The following is a 19531-nucleotide window of genomic DNA, read 5'->3' on the forward strand; positions in this document are numbered from 1 at the left end:
TTTGAGCAAGGCTCACCAGCTTGAGCCCAAGGTTACTAGCTTGAGCAAGGGGTCACTCGCTCTGCTGTAGCCACACGGTCAAGGCACATATGAGAAAGCAATCAATGAACAACTAAGGTGCTGCAACGAAGAATTGATGCTTCTCATCTTTTTCTCTTCCTGTCTGTCTGTCCCTATTTGTCCCTCTCTCTGTCTCTGTCACAAAAAACAACAACAACAACCCCCCCCCCCGGTTTTATTAAATAAATAGTTTTCTCTGGCAAAAAACAGAAAGCCAGTACTGGTAAGAAATTTGAAACCTTGAATAGTGTTTTTCAATTTTCTTGGGTTCTACTTTCAGCAAAAAGTCTATCTGCTTCTAAAATGGTAAGAATTCAGTATTCGTATAAAGTAGTATAGGCAAAACATTTGTCACTTCACTCTGTGTTATGCCCAAAAATGTTTGGTTAGAAACAGATATCAAGTATTTTTTATATTATATAAATGTAAAATGGTTATTTGAGTTTCACAAGTCACAAATGTGTGCTATGATCATATGACACTGTTTTAATACAATTTATATTTTTGTTTCTTTTTTAAAATTAATTTTAATAGGGTGACATTGATCAACCAGGGTACATAGGTTCAGAGAAAACATCTCCAGGTTATTTTGACATTTGATTATGTTGCATACCCATCACTCCAAGTCAATTTGTTTTCCATCACCTTCTATCTGGTTTTCTTTGTGCTCCTCCCCTCCCCCCACCACCTCCCATACTCCCCTTCGTCCCCCTTCCCCGCCACAATTTATATTTTTAAAGCATTTTGTTAACCTAGAGAAATAAACTGATGTTCACATTTTGGAAACTGAAGATTTACTCTGTTTTTCTTCTGTGTCATAATGTATTATATAGTAAGTCAGGTCAGTTAATTGATTTTGATATATGTAACTATGTTATTCTGAAGTTGTACTATACAAACTTTGAGTCAGGAATTTCATCTCATACTGTTACTATTTGGGGACCTTGTTGCTTTAAAAATTGGGGGAAATATTTGCAGTATTATTGGAGAGTTCCAGAAGTTCTGTATATTTTGCAAAATAGTCTATTCTAGAATACAATTATTTTAGAAAACTAGTCTACAGTATAATATAAACTTGATTTCTGTGACGTGTATGAAATATTTTGAAAATATAAAACCCTTTTTGTGAGTTATTAAACAAGATGAATTATAATAAAATGAAGTATTTTTTAAAATTTATATTATTAGACTGTATTTCTTCAAAAGAGGATTCTTAAGAGTGAAGTTTTTTCAAAGTAAGAATATATAAAATTAAAATATAGGTTTACAATCATAGCCTTTTTTTGAATTCATGGTAAATAAAATTTATCTTTCAGACAGCAAATGGCTACATCTTGTTTTTTCATATTACATCTACAAGAGGAGACAAGTACCTTTATGAGCCAGTATATCCCAAGTAAGTTTTTCTTTTTAAAAAATATTTGATATGAGTACTTTGTTTTAACAAAAACATTACAGTTCTAGGTTGTCTGAAGTGATTAAGCTAAGTTAGCATTTCAAAAATAGAGTTTCAGAAATTACTAGGTCTTTGAACTGTCATTACTTGCATAAAGAATTCTGTAATTAAATAAATCTGGTAATCTTAGATGAATATACTATATCTCTTCTTGGACATTCAAAATTAGTATTAATATATTCCATATCTAGCATTCTCCCAGGGAGGAGCTGAGAGATTATGAGGGAAGAAGGTGATCTGCCTTAGTAAGATGAAAGGGCACTTTTTCTTATATATTTTTGTTTGTGTGTGGATAGAAAAGAATTTGAGGGAACATGGACTTTTGATCTTTAAACTGTGTTGTTTGGTTCTGGCTGGTTGGTTCAGTGGTAGAGCGTCAGCCTGGCATGTAGAAGTCCGGGTTCGATTCCTGGTTAAGGCACACAGGAGAAGCAGCCATCTGCTTCTCCACACCTGCTCTCCTTCCCCTCCCACAGCCATAGTAAGCAAAGTTGGCCCTGGGTGCTGAGGATGTCTCCATGGCCTCCCCTCAGGCACTAAAATTGCTCAGTTGCCAAGCAATGGAGCAGCAGCCCAGATGAGCAGAGCATCTCCAGGTAGGGGGTTTTCTGGGTGGATCCTGGTCAGGGCGCATATAGGAGTCTGTCTCCGCCTCCCAGCCTCTCAGTTAAAAAAAAAAAAAAAGAAAGAAAGGTAAGAAAAAAAGCTACATTGCATTTTTTCTTTTTTTAACCTTTGAAATGAAAGAACTTTTGAAATAAAAGAAGATATAATTTTAAAGCATAACATCTTTTTAAAGAAAAGATTAAGCCTAAGCTATTAACACTATTGAAAATATAAATTAATATTATATATATTTCTAGATGGTGGAAGATAGCCAGAGTTTATTATGTATGTAAGAAATTAAAAGAAAAATAGATTTCATTATGTCAACATTTAGATTTCATAGAATTTACGGGGGGGGGGGGGAACATTAGAAGGGCAAGTAACAAACTGGGAAAAATTTTGCAGTAAATAGGACCAAGGCTTACTACTTTTTATAAAGGTGTCATATCAATTGCTAAGAATCACAAAGATTTCAAAAGGTAAGTAGGTGAAAGCAATAAGAGGAAATATAAAAACTAACAAATATAGAGAAACCTGTGTTGATTAGTAACTCAAACTAAACATTAATAGCTCAAAACATTAAATGCAACGATTTTTTTTTAAACTTACACTTTTTCATATGTATAAATAGTTGTGACCTAACCAGGCGGTGGTGCAGTGGAGTTGATATAGTATTGAACTGGGATGTGGAGGACCCAGGTTCGAAACCCTGATGTTTCCAGTTTCAGTGCGGGCTCATCTGGCTTGAGTGCAGGCTCACCAGCTTGAGTGTGGGGTCTCTGGCTTGATCGTGGGATCATAGACATGACCCCATGGTCACTGGCTTGAGCCCAAAGGTTGCTGGCTTGACCCCATGGTCATTGGCTTGAGCAAGGGGTCACTCGCACTGCTGTAGCCCCCAGGTCAAGGCACATACGAGGAAGCCATCAGTGAACAACTAAGGAGACTACAGAGCTGCAAAAAAGAATTGATGCTTCTCATCTCTCTCCCTCCCTGTCTGTCTTTCCCTCTCTGTTCCTCTGTCTCCCTCTCTGTCTTTATCACAAAAATAATAGTTATGGAAGAATAGTAAAATGTGTTCTTGCACACTTCTAGTAGATGTACACAAAGGTGGAATAATAGAGAATTGGTTTGTTAGTCAACTGTGATATATTCTTCTCAAATAATATGCATTGTTAAATATAATGTCCCAGAAAATTTTATAAACTTGAGAATCTGATCATATGCCTAGTGAAGGAACAAGTCACACAAAATTATAAATGTATATAATATGACCACAACTTTGTAAAACAAAACAATAAAAATCCCCTAAAGAAAAAAGGTAGAACTGTGTGTGTGTGTGTGTGTGTGTGTGTGTGTGTAGTGATTGCTCCTGAATGGTAGAACTATAGTGATATTTTTTAGCTTCTTTGAGTTCTGGAATTTTCCAAAATTTTGATACGCAGGCATTATATTTATGAACCTTTTAAAGAACTTGTAATCAGTGCCTAAAATATCACTTACTTGTGCATCTTGAACTACTTACTTACTGCGTTTAAACCCATTATATCACTCCATTACTCCAGAATGTTACTGTCAATAAAAAGCAATAATCAGAATAATCTGACTTAGATTAATTTATACTACTATAGGTGGGCTGGATAGGGAAATAACATATCTTGAAATAGTGAAAAATACAATTTTCTTTTAGCTCGTTGACATTTATATATATGTGTATGTGTGTGTATATATGTGTGTGTCTGTGTACATATATACGTACATACACAGTATTTAGGAATCATATTTTGAAAATCAATTTTATGTTCCAGAAAAGTTTTAAAAAGTGTTTCTTGCCTTCTGGTTCTAAGACTCCAGGGTACACTACTTAACTAAGGAGTAATCCTGACAATGTGTGAACTTTGCTGTATATGTCTATGTATGTTAGTCTAGAGAACTAATAAACAGCATTGTTTTTTTTACTTTTTTTTTTTGACAGAGACAGAGTCAGAGATAGGGACAGACAGACAGGAAGGGACGGAGATGGGAAGCATCAATTCTTTGTTGCAGCATCTTAGTTGTTCGTTCATTGCTTGTTCATTGATTGCTTTCTCATATGTGCCTTGATGTGGGAGCGACAGCAGAGTAAGTGACTCCTTGCTCAAGCCAGCAACCTTGGGTTCAAGCCAGCAACCTTGGGATTTAAGCCAGTGACCTTTGGCCTCAAGCCAGCAACCATGTGGTCATGTCTATGATCCTACGCTCAAGCCGGAGCCCTCCATATCCCAGTCAGATGCACTATCCACTGTACCACCGCCTGGTCAGGCAACATTGTTTTTATTTTTGAGTGCTCTTCCACATATTATATTGAAAATTTTAGCTTTTAGTAAATGAGCTCAGTAAAATTTGTGTAACCTTTGAGCAGCATGAACAGTGGTTCAAGGAATAGGCTTTGGCATCAGACAGACCTGGAATTGAATGTCAGACTCTGCCTCTCTTCAGCTGTATGACTTCTGTTAAGTTATTTAATACCTCCAAATTCCTCATTCATAGAACGAGATCACAGGAGTAATTATTTCCTAGGATTAAGTGAGATCATACATATTAAATGTTCAGATAAATGCCTAGCACATGGGAAAATGAATGAAGGACAGCTGCTGTTATCATTAATATATTTTTCCTTCACCAAATTTTTACTTCATCTCTAATATTTTAAGTTATTTTTATGTAAAAGTGATTTTATATATTATATAAATTATATTTTATGTATTAAATGATTTTTAATATTTTTACTATTTGACTAGATTTTAGTGTATTTTTTTCCCAGAGTTTAACTTCTAGTAACTGCTGCAAAAGTTTTTTTAAAATCTTTTATAAGAAAATAGTTTTGCAGAGCAGAGCAAATTAGAGGATTTACAATCGGCCTGTTGTATATGTTCATACTGGACTACTTTCTAGTTGGGTTACTTAGTCCAGTAAGTTTCTAGTTTTTCTCTAGAACCTATTTGTAAAATTGGAATAAAAATATTTTTTCTTGAATTATTTGGAGCATTATATGAGTTCAGGTTTCTTTCTTTCTTTCTTTTTTTTTTTTTTTAGAGACAGGAAGAGAGAGAGATAAGAAGCATCAACTCATAGTTGTGGCACCTTAGTTGTGCACTGATTACTTTCACATATGCGCCTTGCCCAGGGGGCTTAAGTAGATTGAGCGACCCCTTGCTCAAGCCAGCGACCGTTGGGCTCAAGCCAGGGACCATGGGGTCGAGTCTATGATCCCATGCTCAAGCCAGCAACCCCACACTCAAGCTGGATGAGCCTACACATAAGCAGGAGACCTCCAGGTTTTGAACCTGGGTTCTCAGCGTCTCATGTGGACGCTCTATCCACTGCACCACCGCCTGGTCAGGCAAGTTCAAGTTTTTAAACATGAAAAATAGTGACTCATACTATTTTTATTTATTTATATATTTATTTGAGGAGAGTTTTAATAATGTTTAGTTTTGATAGTGTATCATTGCCATAATTTGTGTCATTGTTAAAATTTATGCTGTTCAAGATGCTGTTCTAAGCACTTTTTCAAACTCATTTAATCCCTGTAGCAACCCTGTAAGGGACTTAGGTATAGTTACTATACAAACTACAGCAGTGAAGGGTCAACTTACTCATTCATAGTCACACTAATGAGTGGCACAGGATTCAGACATAAGTATTGTAGCTTCCAAGTCTGAGCTCTTTGTCACTAATACTATACTACCTCAACTGCTTTGGGATTTATTTGGGGAATAAGAAATCAAAAAGAAGAGAAATAAAAAAAAAGAGAGAGAAAAAGAAGAGAAATGATCTAGAGTGGTTTATAATAGTCCTGAAGAATAGAAGTATCATAATTGAGGCCAGCAGTTAGTTGTCTTCTCAGTTATAAGAACTCTGTTGTCTCTAGTTTCTGTACTCTAAATCTTATGAGTTCATCACATGAGGTTTTCCAGAGTATCTCAACTTCTCTGTCTTATGTGACAGCACCTTGTTTTCCAGTATGCTTCACCTAAGACAGGTCAGATGTCCCTAGATTTTCCATAGTTTCCGCATTTGCCCCATAGTGTTGTTTCCAGCATCCTTTCTGTTGATACTGGGAGTCAGCCTTCAACAGAGAGGGCAGTCTTATTTAATGACTTTTTATGCCTCAAAGGCTATTTATTATTTAATTAATGAATGCTTCACTTTTATTTTTTGTGTCTTTATAAATTCCATTGTATATTAAACTATTTCTTCATATTAGTTATTCAGACCAGGGAATAGACATCTACTGAAGGTCTCCTGGCTTTTTCTTTGCGTCTTGGAACTTGCTGTGAAATTAATGAAAGAAACTGCCAGGGATAAATCAGAAATAATTTGTGTTTAGCTTTAGAGTATGTTCATGTGTTTATCTTTATTTATTTATTTTTTTTAAAATTTTTTATTTATTTTTATTTATTCATTTTAGAGAGGAGAGGGAGAGACAGACAGAGAGAGAGAGACAGAGAGAGAGACAGAGAGAGAGAAGGGGGGGAGGAGCTGGAAGCATCAACTCCCATATGTGCCTTGACCAGGCAAGCCCAGGGTTTTGAACCAGCGACCTCAGCATTTCCAGGTCGACGCTTTATCCACTGCGCCACCACAGGTCAGGCCCATGTGTTTATCTTTAAATGTGAGTTTAGTAGATCTTGAAACTGCAAATCAAATTTGTTTCATTATAATGAAAATCATTTTGGCCTGACCTGTGGTGATGCAGTGGTTAAAGTGTCAACCTCGAACACTTAGGTCGCCATTTTGAAATCCAAGACCTGCCCAGTTAAGGCACATATGGGAGTTGAAGCTTCCTGCTCCTCCCCCACTTCTCTAAAATAAATATTAAAAACCCCCCATTTTAACAAATGTTATTTTAATGTGTATTTTGTTGAAAGCAGAGATTTTCCCCTTATTTCTATCTTTCCTCTCTTACTTTAACCTCTTTTTTTGGTCAGAGACCAGCCCATTGATACCAAAGATCTTTTTTAAAAGTTGCACTAAAATTTACTACATTTAATTATCAAATATTTATCAAATATTAAAATATAGATATTATTTCCAGTGGAAAAAAATCACTCCAAAACAACCATGAAAACTCCCTGTGCCCCGACTCCTGATATATTTCATGAGATTGTGAGACTTGAGCAGACTGTTAATGAGTTAATGTTAAGTGGAAAACAAGAAAAGAATAGCTAATCAAGGTTTGCGATTCTTGACAACTTGGTCTTTCAGAAATTCAGACCCCTATACTAAATTACATCAAGTTTAGAGGAGAAAAGAGGGCTGAATTAATTACATATGTGAAAGTTTCTCTCAACTTTTTTTTTAAGCTAGTAAGTTTTGGGTATTAGTTTTCTGGAGAATAAATTAACTGCTTTTCTTTATTTCCTTGATCTTCTCAAAACATCACATGTGTACTTTGATTTCAATATGCATAATTGTGCATGTGTAATTTAACTTTGCATATTTTGTATATTTTATGTATCCATTAGCTTATATCATGTGCCCTTCCTAAAAACATTGTTAGGGATGTTATTGTAAATTCTAGGCAAGGAAACTACTCCCCTGTTGACCACAGTTCTGAGACTGGCACCTAAATCTTATAGAAGTGTTAAATATCTGCTCAATTCAGAGAGCCCTACATATTGTTCTTATCAGACTGAAGGCTATCTGATGTGTGAGAAAAGAAACAAAAAGCTTTTTTGAAAAAAACATGTTTATATAAAGGCCTGGTGATAAGGGTACTTACTTTTTCAGAAAATACTGAATAATTATTTTCATCCATCCATCTGTCCATTTAGGTATCAGGTTCTTTTCAAGCTCCAGGACTGGTGTAGATACCGGGGTGCAGCAGTGGAAAAGGGTTGGGGAAGACAAAGAAAACTCTATGCAGAGAGCTTTGTTCTTCTAGTGATAAATAAAATACATTACAAATTTGGGGATACAGTCTATGGAGAAAAATAAAGCCAGGGAAGGGAATAGAGAGAGTGGAGACACTTGAAATAGAGTGGTCAGGATCTTCGCTAAGAAGATGATATTTAAAAAGATCTCAAACAGGTGAGGAAATAAAACATACACCCAGGGAAAAGCGTTTTGGGTTAGTGAGATTTAGAAATTTAAGAAGATGTAATAAACTTTAGTTCTTCTCAATTAACTTACAGTTGAAAAGTTGGAAAGGAAAAATTTTTTGTTAAGTATAAAAATGAAAAATTTTATCCTTATTTTTAAGTAACTTAATCCTGGGAAAGCTAATTGCCAATTCTCTTTTTCTGTAAGTGACACCACCATTTACTTGAGTTTATTTACTCTGCCTGCTTAATAACTCTAGTAGCCAGTCTCTGGCAAGTCCAATCTGTTTTATCTTTTATATATTTTGTGTATTCCACCTTGTATGTATCCTTCATGTCTTTTCCTTCTGCTAGCAGCACTTCTTTAGTTTGGGTTTTGTCACCGCTCTCCTTGATTGTTTTATATATAGTATAATTTATTATTATTATTTTTAGAGCAAGAGACAGGAAGGGACTCAGATGAAAAGCATCAACTTGTTCATTCATTGCTTTCTTTTTTTTTATTTTTTTATTTTTTTATTTTTTTTCATTTCTTTCTCATATGTGCCTTGACCAGGGGGCTCCAGCTGAGCTAATGACTTTGGGCTCAAGCCAGCAACTTTGGGCGTTAAGCCAGCGACCATGAGGTCATGTCTATGATCCCACGCTCAAGCCAGTGACCCTGTACTCAAGCCAGATGAGCCTGTGCTTAAGCTGGTGACCTTGGGGTTTCAAACTTGGGTCCTCATAATCCTAGGCGAACGCTCTATCCACTGCACCACTACCTGGTCAGGCATGATTGTTATATTTTTTAAAACCATCTTTACAGTTTTCACCTAAATTAATTTTCTGACAAAAAATTTACATGCTATTTCCCGACATAGAATTTTTCAGTAGCTTTCTTTAGCTTTCAGGATTAATCAGGTTACTGTCTTTGATTTGAATTTTATTTTACTTATCTGAAAAATGGAGTTACTGCTGTCTACTTTATAAAGATGTCATCATTAGGTTTAGATCAAAACCTTAAATGAATATATAGTAACTAAATTATGCTTTATTCTCTAGGGCTTTGTTCTATGTTCTCTTTTATTCAGTATATGAGGTCCACATATACTGTTTGTTTCCTTAATATAGTACCACTTTCTCTTTCTTGAGCTTTAGGCCCACCTTGAAGGATATATCCATTTATATGTCCCTGTAGGCAGTGTCAAATTCATCATGTTTAAATCTAACTCACTTCCTCTCTCCCAATCCAAATATGCTATTACTTTTCTAAAATTTATTATAGTTACTGTGCTTTTTTATACAGTTGTATGAGGTTGAAAAGTTTGGAATATTTACTTCTTCACTTCTCATATTTGTTTGGTAGTTAAATTGTATTGATTGAACTTGCCTATCTTTATTTTATTCTCACTTGTCTTATTAGGGGCCTTCATGGCCTCTTCTTGCCTATTGAAAAACTTATTTACTAATTTATTTTCTTCCTTTAGTATCTTTCTCCTACATACTGAAATACATCCTTTGCATTGATACCAGATTTACTTTTCAAAATAGCTATGATAAAGTACCTATGATATACAAAACTAAGTGTTATATACTAGATATGTAGTGTAGTACAGTTGAACAAGTCAGAAGAAGGTCCCCAACGTCACGGAGCTGAAATTCTAGTCTTTGAGAAAGACATTAAGCAATAAATTGCATAATTATTTAATTGCAAAAGAAAAAAAATATGGGTTAGTTGGTTAGTCTTATCCTAAATCATTTTAATAGCCATACTATAAAGATATAAAAACTCTAACATTACACATCAGTATTTTCTGGAATAATGTATTTCAGAAAGATCCCATCAGTGAACCTTTTTATTTTCCTTTTTTTATCGTGGTAAAACAACACATAACATTTATCATTGTAACCATTTTAAAGTTATACAGCTATACTTCATGTAAGTGGAGTCATACAGTGTTTTGTTTTTTTATGACTGGTTAATGTCACTTAGCATGTCCTCATGGTACACATTTTGTAGCATATGTCAGAATTTCTTATTCAAGGCTGAATATTCCATTGTATGTATTCAGCAAATTTTCTTATCCATTCATTTATTGATAGACTCTTGCACTGCTTCTACATTTTATCTGTTGTGAACAATGCTTCTGTGAACATAGGTATTCAGATGTCTCTTTGAGACTCTGATTTAAGTTCCTTTGGGCTTATACCCAAAGTGGAATTGCTGTTTTATATGGTAATTTTATTTTTAATTTTTTGAGGAAATTCTCTACTGTTCTCCTCAATGGCTGTTCATTTTACATTCCCAGTAACACTGCGTAAGGGCTCTCATTTCCCTATGTTCTTGCCAGCACTTGTCGTTTTCTGGGTTTTTATTTGTTTATTTATATATTCGCTATCCTAGTGGGTATGACATAGTATCTCATTTAGTTTTGATTTCCATCTTCCTAACAATTAGTAGTGTTTGAGTGTCTTCTCATGTACTTCTTGGTCATTTGTAAAGCTTTGTAGAAATGTGTGTTTGAGTCCTTTGCCATTTTTGAGTCAGGTTTTGTTTTTTTTGTTGTTGAGTTCTCTAAATATTCAGGATATTAATTCCTTATCTCATAAAATTATGTTGCTCTCCAGTCCCACAAAATAAAGTCAAAGATCCTGGCATTTAGAACCTACTTTTCCCCTATCTCTATCACCTTGAACCTACATTTTTCTGAACATACATAAATTGTCTTAAATATCCAATGGAGGCAATTGTTTAATCATTCAAAAGGCAACTTAGATAACAGTGATAACTGCAACTTGTTAAGAACCTGCTAGTTTTCTCATTTTATATTTACACAGAAGCATAGAAAGTAACTCAGAAAGTGGCTTTCCAAAGTCTTTGCCAGTTAAAAGTAGAACCTGGATTGGAACCCAGGTATCCTTAATCTCAAATGCCATTCTCTTCTACTCATCTCTAAACTGCTGTATGTTTATTCAAGATCACAGTGCCAAGTCCAGTAATGTTAGAAATTAGAAAAAATGTTATTAATTCAGTTTGAGAGATATTTTTGTTTTGTTTTGTTTTTTAAACAGAGACAGAGAGAGGGATAGATAGGGACAGACAGACAGAAACAGAGAGAGATGAGAAGCATCAATCATTAGTATTTGTTGCGACACGTTAGTTGTTCATTGATTGCTTTCTCATATGTGCCTTGACCACGGGCCTTCAGCAGACCGAGTAACCCCTTGCTCGAGCCAGCGACCTTGGGTCCAAGCTGGTGAGCTTTGCTCAAACCAGATGATCCTGCGCTCAAGCTGGTGACCTCGAGGTCTCGAACCTGGGTCCTCCGCATCCCAGTCTGACACTCTATCCACTGCATCACCGCCTGATCAGGTGAGAGGTTTTTTAAAAAATATTTTAATCAGGCCCTGGCTGGTTGACTCAGTGATAGAGCATTGGCCTGGCATGTGGAATCCCAGGTTCAATTTCCAGTCAGGGTATACAGGAGAAGTGCCATCTGCTTCTCCACCCCTCTGCCTTCTCTCTCTCTCTCTCTCTCTTTCTCTCCCCTCCCCCTTCTTTTTCCTCTTTTTTCCCCATCCTACAGCCATGGCTCATTTGAGCAAGCTGGCCCCGGGCACTGACAATGGCACCATGGCCTCACCTCAGATGCTAAAATAGCTCTGTTGCTGAGCAATGGAGCCATGCCCCCAGATGGACAGAGCATCGCCTCCTAGTGAGCTTGCCAGGTGAATCCTGGTTGGGGCTCATGTGGGAGTCTGTTTTCTGCCTCCCTGCCTCTCAGTAATAATAATAATAATATATATTTTGGTCATTTTATTTCATTGATTTTGGGGTGGGAAGAGAGAGAGAAAAAAAAGGCGGAGGGCATTGAGCTGTTCCTGTATGTGCCCTGACCGGGGATCAAACCAGCAACCTTTGTACTTCTAGACGGTGCTAACCAACCAAGCTATCCTGCCAGTGCCTTGTTTTACTTTTTATCACCTGGGTTTAATTTATACTTCCAGCTTCATCTTTTATGATTTTCTTCCAAAAATTTGATGCAGTACTTTCAAATTATTATTGAACTATAAGTAATAATTTCTCTTTATCACAAAGTGGGTTTTTTTTATTAATACAATTTTTAAGTTTACTGCATTTTAGTGTGTTTGGAAAAAGGGTTGGAAACTTACCTGTGAAATTTATCTGTATTTTTATAATAGAGGTCATTAATAAGCTAGGATTTACCTGAATTTGCTTTAAAATTCTCCTAATACTTTATCTGTAATAAATGACAGTACTTTTATATTTATATAAAGGAAAATAGAGGGTTTTTATCCTTTTATTTGAAAATAACCAATAGAACAAAAGTTGAAATACTATTTTCATCTTTAACGAAAGCTAGAGGTATCTCTAACCCTTGGGTGAAAGAATAAATGACTTAGGCCTGAGTAGTAGTAGCACAGTGGGTTGAGTGTTGGCCTGGAACGCTAAGGGACCCAGTTGGAAACCCCAGGGTCACCGGCTAGGGATGGGCTTGTAGGCTTGAGTGCAGGCTTGCCAGCATGGATGTGGGATCATCAACATGATCCCAAGGTCTTTGGCTTGAGAACAAGATCATGGGCTTTAGCGCAAGATCACTGGCTCAGCTTAAGCCCCTCTGTCAAGGCACATATGAGAAGCAAACAAACAACTAAAGTGAAGCAACTATGAGTTAATGTTTCTCATCTCTCTCCTACCCCTCTTTCTTCCTTCTGTCTCCCTCTAAAAAAAAATAAAAAAAATAATAAATGACTTAGAAAGAATATCAAATCCTAGAGCCTAAGATTACCTACATGGTACTGATGAAAAGCAACTTGTTTGATCTGTAAAACCCTGGGAAGACTCAGGAATTAGATTCACTAGTACCACAGAATATAGGTGTGAGCTAGGGGCCATAAAGAGGGAGATTACTTGAAAAATCTGAATAGGAATAAGGGTTTTTTATTCTTACATCACAGGATATAGGAATTGTCTAATTAAACCAGAGGAATTCCAGACACAAAACAAGGATGAGATGCTGAACTAAAGATGGGGATTAAGTGAAAGTTGTGATACTGAATAGCAGACATCAAACCTTTTTCCTCTATTTGGCCTCAGACTTCTGGTTTCTGTGCCTAGATATCCCAGGCGTGATTGAGGGATCCTTCCCAGGGAAGTTAAACCACTCCAGAAAATTATTCAAAAAGCCCTGCTATTTGAGTACCTCAACAAAAATGCCAACTGGTCATTACCCTGATGTCCACCAGTTGACAAGCCCAACTTGAACATGGAGCTTATTCAATAATAAGCTTGTTTTCATTAACTTGTTAAACGGAATGCCAGGGATTGTTAGACATTTTAGGAATGTTTGCAGTGTAAAAGAGAGAAACACAGAAAAAAAAACCTCAGAGGAAATACACAATTGCAGGAAACTAAAATACCTTGAGGAAATGATAATTAACAACCTCAGACAGATATTGCCTAATTAAAACAACAACAAAAACCACGGGTGCTATAAGAAAAAAGGGGAGGTGAGTGAGAAAGTTCCTGGAATGAAAAGTACAATAAGCAGAATTAAAATATTTGGAAGAAACAGTTTAGGAACTCTCCAAGGATATAGAACAAAAAACAAAGAACAAGAGAAAAGTGAAAAATTGAAATTAATATAAGCTTTAATATCTAACTTAGTAGGAGTTCCAGAAAGAGAACAGAATTGGATAACCTCTATAGTATGTTAAGGAAATAAAACATAAATTTTCTAGACCTATACTAAACACGTCAGTCACTAGATTGACACCAAGCTTCTATATGGAAAATAATCTAAAACTGAAAAGTAAGCAAAAAGCTTCTGAGCATCAAATTAATTTTCACAAAGCAAAGTAACTGGAAAGCTATTGCTTTTGTTAGATTCTTTGCACGTAATTTTAATAATTTTGACAAATTGGTTTCCAGGATTATAGGTGACTAATGACGAAGGGATATCTTAGGCAGGCTAATTGTTGCCAAGAGTAAGAGATAGCTGATAGTAAGAATAGAAGCAGATCACTATTAAATTCCAGCACAGGCATTAGGAAAGATGGTCGTGTGCCATGGGAAGATAGATTCCAGAACAGCTTTATAGTCCTTTTGAGTGGTTGCATGTGACAGCTTACTTATGTTGACATTGACTCAGCCACTTTAGGCCAGTCATTTAATGCCTCGGAGTTTTCAAATTTAGTCATTTTGCTGTTTATTACCAAGTTTTATGTGAAACATCTAATTGCCTCCTTGAATCTGACCTAATTCTGATACATACCCAAAAGATAGAAATAAAGGCTGAGGTATGGAGTAAGGTAAGATGAGGTGAGAATTTGGATCACTTGGGCATGCACTGTTTAGAATGGTATATATCTCCCATAGTTACCCACCTCAGAAAGGGCTGTCAGTCAATTTAAACAAAATGTCTGTTGGTTCTCTTGAGAATTCACTTTCAGGTTGTGTGTTTTCTTTTGCTCTTTTCCCTTCACTTCTACCTCTCCAACACAAGTTACATTGGTCAAACACATTTATTTCTAATCGATAAACGTATATATATATATATCTGCTATAATGGAATTTAGGTCTGTTTTTCATTTGAGAACCTAAAAGATGAACACTTGCTATAAGTCTGAGTAAGTTTACTTTATTTAATTGGGTATAAGTCACAGAGTAAATGAGAATTCAAGTTCTTCTCTTTAATCCTATATGTTTGCTATTTTTTTAGAGGAAGTCCACAAATGAAGGGGACACCCCATTTTAAGGAAGAACAGTGTACTCCAGTGTTAAATTTAGAGATGAGGAAAATACTGGATTTGCAAGCGCCCGTTATGAGGTACAGTACTTTGGTTAAACATAGCATTTTGTAATGACAATAGGCAATGTAATTGATTAATCATATCACCAGTGAGAAAGTTGATTTCGTTTTATTGAGTTTAACTGTTTTAGCCCTAGAAATGCTTGATTAAGCCTTATAAAAAATGTGAAAACCTACGGTTGGTATATTATTATACTTACATTATTATTGTAATAAAGCCCACAAATTAGATATTCCAACTATAATGTTATTTTAGAAATTTATATTTTTGGTAAGATCTAGAATTGTTTGAATGATATGACATAGTTAATGTTACGTAAAAAGATATTGATAAAAATCACACAAGTTGAGAAAAAGAGAAAGTGCCTCATTTTTATAGCCTTCCTAAGTTTTGGGAACATACTGTACACTTGAAAGAAAGTTGAGCTTTCTGATCCAGGATAAAGGTTTTGTGATAAGGACAGGGTACCAAAATGCCAAAAATTATTTTCATCCATTGGTATAACAACAAATGACTACCTATAATTTAACCTTGATTTCCTGAATTGCTTTACATTTGACATTTTACTTTTTGATGTGTGGATATTGTCAAAGGTGTATTTTGTAATTTAAACTTTTTACTACAATATTTATTTTTGTTTTATTTTTTAAACAGTTTAAAAAAAACTGAATCCAGGGTTAAAGTTAGACCCCCCCCCCCCAAGAACCTTTAGCTCTTACTGAGCTCAGTCATATCCAACCATGAAATTATAATGGTAATATTCCAACATTCTATGCATCAAAATGGCCAGCAGTTCTTATCTCTATTGCCCAGTCTTACTATAAGAAAATGATGTGAGAGAAATTGGTAAAAGAAGTATTCTAACTCAAAATATATTTTATTAGGAATCGTTAAAACCTTCCTGTCAAAATGTCTACAAGTAAACTTATGCAAGAAAACATTGATACATTCAATTAATTAAAAGTTTTGAAAAAATTTGCCTGAAGAAAAAAAACATAAGATCAAAAGACAACACAGACTGAAACAGGCAAATAAGTGAATATTGCAAAAAGCCAATTTCCATAATACAGTTTCTGTAACAAGAAAAGGATACAGTAGAATAAATGGACAAAGAAAGTAAACAATTTTTTCTTATTTTTTATATTCCAACTAACATATTACTTAATATATTGCCATTAGGACATTAAATAAATTACTCTGATACTTATGAATGGTTAAGTAACTATACTGTCTTGGGGAGGAGATATGAAAATGAGAAATTTATACACTGGTGGTGGGATTATAAATTGATACTATAGCTATGGAAATTAAGCAGTATCTATTAAAAGTACAAATGGCTTTTGCCCAGCATTTCCACTTCTAGAAATTAATCTTGCAAACATAATAATACATATTGGAAATGACATTATAGGGTTTTTCATTGTACATTGCTTATAATAGTAAAAGATTGAAAACTACCTAAATATCTGTCAGTAGGGAGAGGGTCAAATAAATTTTCTTAGAGCTATTCAATGGGAATAATATGCATCTGTAAAGAGAATGAGGGTGCCCTTTACTGAAGTAAATGTCCCAAATAATGTTGTTGGGTGAAAAAAGCGAGGTGTGCTCAATACAATAATGGTACTATTTGTTTTTAATGGGAGCTGGTGGGTGTTAAACTCTGTATTGTTCTGGACGAATATAAGAAACTGGGCAATGAGAACTGAATGGCTGGGGGACAGTTTTGGGAAAAAGACTTTTACTATGTGCTTTTACTAAATATTGAACTATATGGATGTAATATATAGATATGTTGAACTATAAGAATGTAATACCTGTGTTTTTAAAAATTCTTCTGATACACAGTTTTAATAAAAGTCTGCTTTCACTATAGTTTTAGAATACAGCACAAATACTCGTACATATTAAATGAAATTGTATGGATGTGCCTGGCAATTGTCTTGCCTTGCTTAATCTTTCTTCTCATAGAAAAAGAATGTTTTTTGTTTTGGTTCACTTAAATGTGATCAGGGTTAGAAAAGATTGAGTTCAGGTTATTCATCATCACCTTGGTCAGAAAATTACTCTTAACTTCAGATTTTATTTCAGTTTTGAGATTCTTTCCAAGAATATAACTTGCTACATAAGGAAATTTGTCTGGGGGTTCCAAACTAGTTGGAACTGTACCAGTGCAGTGTTCTTTCTCCACCTGGTGGTAAAAACTGTGTGGTTTATGGAAATGGGATAGAAAAAGAGCCTAAGGGGAAAAAAAAGAACCTATAAACAAAGATTTCCTGCTATCTTGAAATAAGTTTAACTTGTCAGGTGCTACTTTTAATCTACAGATTTAGGTGAATGGAAATCTTGAAAGATTTTTCTCAAAACTTCAGTAAAAGACTATTTCAGAGGAATGTTATTATTAGCACTGATAGTACATACTTGCTGAATATTAGAGATTTCCTATATGATTTTGAACTGAATGAGAAGATGTGAAGGTTGGGTTTTATAACCAACTATTTCCCCCCCCACTACCAAAAATTTAAGTTATATAAAGTTATGGATAATGGTTACACTGTTGCATATAGGCATAAGATAACAAGAGTACTGCTGCCTTTTAATTTTTGATTGAAAAAAGAATAGGATTAATATTAAGTATCCAAACTTTGTTACTAATTGAAGATAGAAAGGTAACAAGTACTAATACCACACAATGAATACTAATAAATACTGTAGTTTACTCCATATCTTGCTCTATCCCAGGCACTTAGGAAAACCCTATGTAGTATATAGTATTTAATTAGTTAAGTATTAAATATATTTGCATATTTGAGAATTAATAATTATGAACTATATTTTTTAAAAACCCTCTGGAATACCAGATAACTGTTATAAAGCCCATGAAGTCAATGATTGAAGAAGCTCTCTGAGGATGTAGCGTATATGTAGGTAGATTTATATATACTTAGGGGTAATTTTCTTTCTTATTAAGTGAAAGGCAGGGAGGCAGAGAGACAGACTCCCACATGCACCCTGATCCCAGGTCCACCTGGCAAGCCCCCTACCTGGCAATGCTCTGCCTATATTGATCATTGCTCTGTTGCTCAGCAACCTAGCTCTTTTAGCACCTGAGGCAAGGCTGTGGAGCCATCCTCAGCACCTGGGGCCAACTTGCTCAAACCAGTCAAGCCATGGCTGTCAGAGAGGAAGAGAGAGAGAGAGAGGAAAGAGAGAAAGAGAAAGCGCGCGCGCAAGCGAGTGCGAGAGCCCGAAGGGGGAGGGGTTGGTGTGGAGAAACAGATGGTTGCTTCTCCTGTGTGACCTGACTTGGAATAGAATCCAGGAGTTCCACACATCTAGCTGATGCTCTACCACTGAGCCAACCAGCCAGGACCAGTAATTTTCAAAATGTTTAAAAAACAGTATTGCCTGATCTGTGGTAGCGCAGTGGATAAAGCATCAATCTGGAAACGCTGAGGTTGCCGGTTCAAAACCCTGGGCTTGCCTGGTCAAGGCACATATGGGAGTTGATGCTTCCTGCTCCTCCCCCCTGTCTCTCTCTCCTCTGTCTCCCTCTCTCCCTCTCTAAAAATGAATAAATAAAATTAAAAAAAAAAACAGTATAGCATGAAAAAAACATGGGATATTGATTGTTGGTACAGAGTCCTGTTATCCTCTGATGCCAAGAATCAATCATTTAGTAGTTAGATTTTTGTCAGAAAGAGAATCATTGATGGGCAGGCATTTGAGTGGCTTTGAATAAGACCTATTTACTAACTCTTGTGGAAATATGCTGTACTTTAACAACTGACATCAGTCTTTTAATGTGTTTAGTTTAGTTTAATTTCATTTAATGAGGAGACTATATTTCTATTTTCCTATTAGATCTTTTACATTGTTATCACAGTTATTTTAAAATCATTTGTTATTTAAAACATCAGGTTTGTCTACGTGTCCATTCATGTTGATCAGTTTTTCTCTTGATTCTGGATCACAATTCTCTGTTTACTTAACATGTGTGGTCATATTTTGTCAAAGCATTGTGGGTGGTGATGTTGTAGAGATTCTGAATTCTGTTAATTTTGTCAGTACAATTTTGCCTATTAGGCAGTTAAAATACTGCAGGGTAACCTTGTCATATGCAGTAATTCCAGGAAGATAGGGTAGAGGAGAGGGAGAAAATGTACTTTGAAAAAAACCTAGACTGACTCCTGCTGAATGAAAAATCACCTGTACAACCAACAGCTCCGATAAGGGGTTAATATCCAAAATATATAAAGAACTCACAGAGCTCAGCAACAAACAAGCAAACAACCCAATAAAAAATGGGTGAAGAACTGAACAGACACTTCTCCCATGAAGACATACAAATGACCAACAGATATATGAAAAAATGCTCATCTTCACTTGCAAATAGAGAAATGCAAATCAAAATTACAATGAGATACCACCTCACACCTGTTAGATTGGCTATTATCAACAAGACAGGTCATAACAAGTGTTGGAGAGGCTGTGGAGAAAAAGGAACCCT

The 19531-nt window shown here is 35.4% G+C and overlaps 1 protein-coding gene across 2 annotated transcripts in view; it reads left to right on the forward strand.

Annotated features, from left to right (window-relative positions):
- RIC1 (RIC1 homolog, RAB6A GEF complex partner 1) overlaps positions 1 to 19531 on the forward strand; it is a 166215-nt gene that overhangs the window by 72431 nt on the left and 74253 nt on the right. For both annotated transcript variants that reach the window (XM_066257208.1, XM_066257207.1), the window contains exons 3-4: positions 1377 to 1456; positions 14934 to 15041. In XM_066257208.1, coding sequence (XP_066113305.1) covers positions 1377 to 1456; positions 14934 to 15041 — 188 coding nt within the window. The remainder of the gene's footprint in view (positions 1 to 1376; positions 1457 to 14933; positions 15042 to 19531) is intronic.

Source organism: Saccopteryx bilineata, chromosome 2 (genome assembly GCF_036850765.1).
Source record: "Saccopteryx bilineata isolate mSacBil1 chromosome 2, mSacBil1_pri_phased_curated, whole genome shotgun sequence".
NCBI classification, from domain to species: Eukaryota; Metazoa; Chordata; class Mammalia; order Chiroptera; family Emballonuridae; genus Saccopteryx; species Saccopteryx bilineata.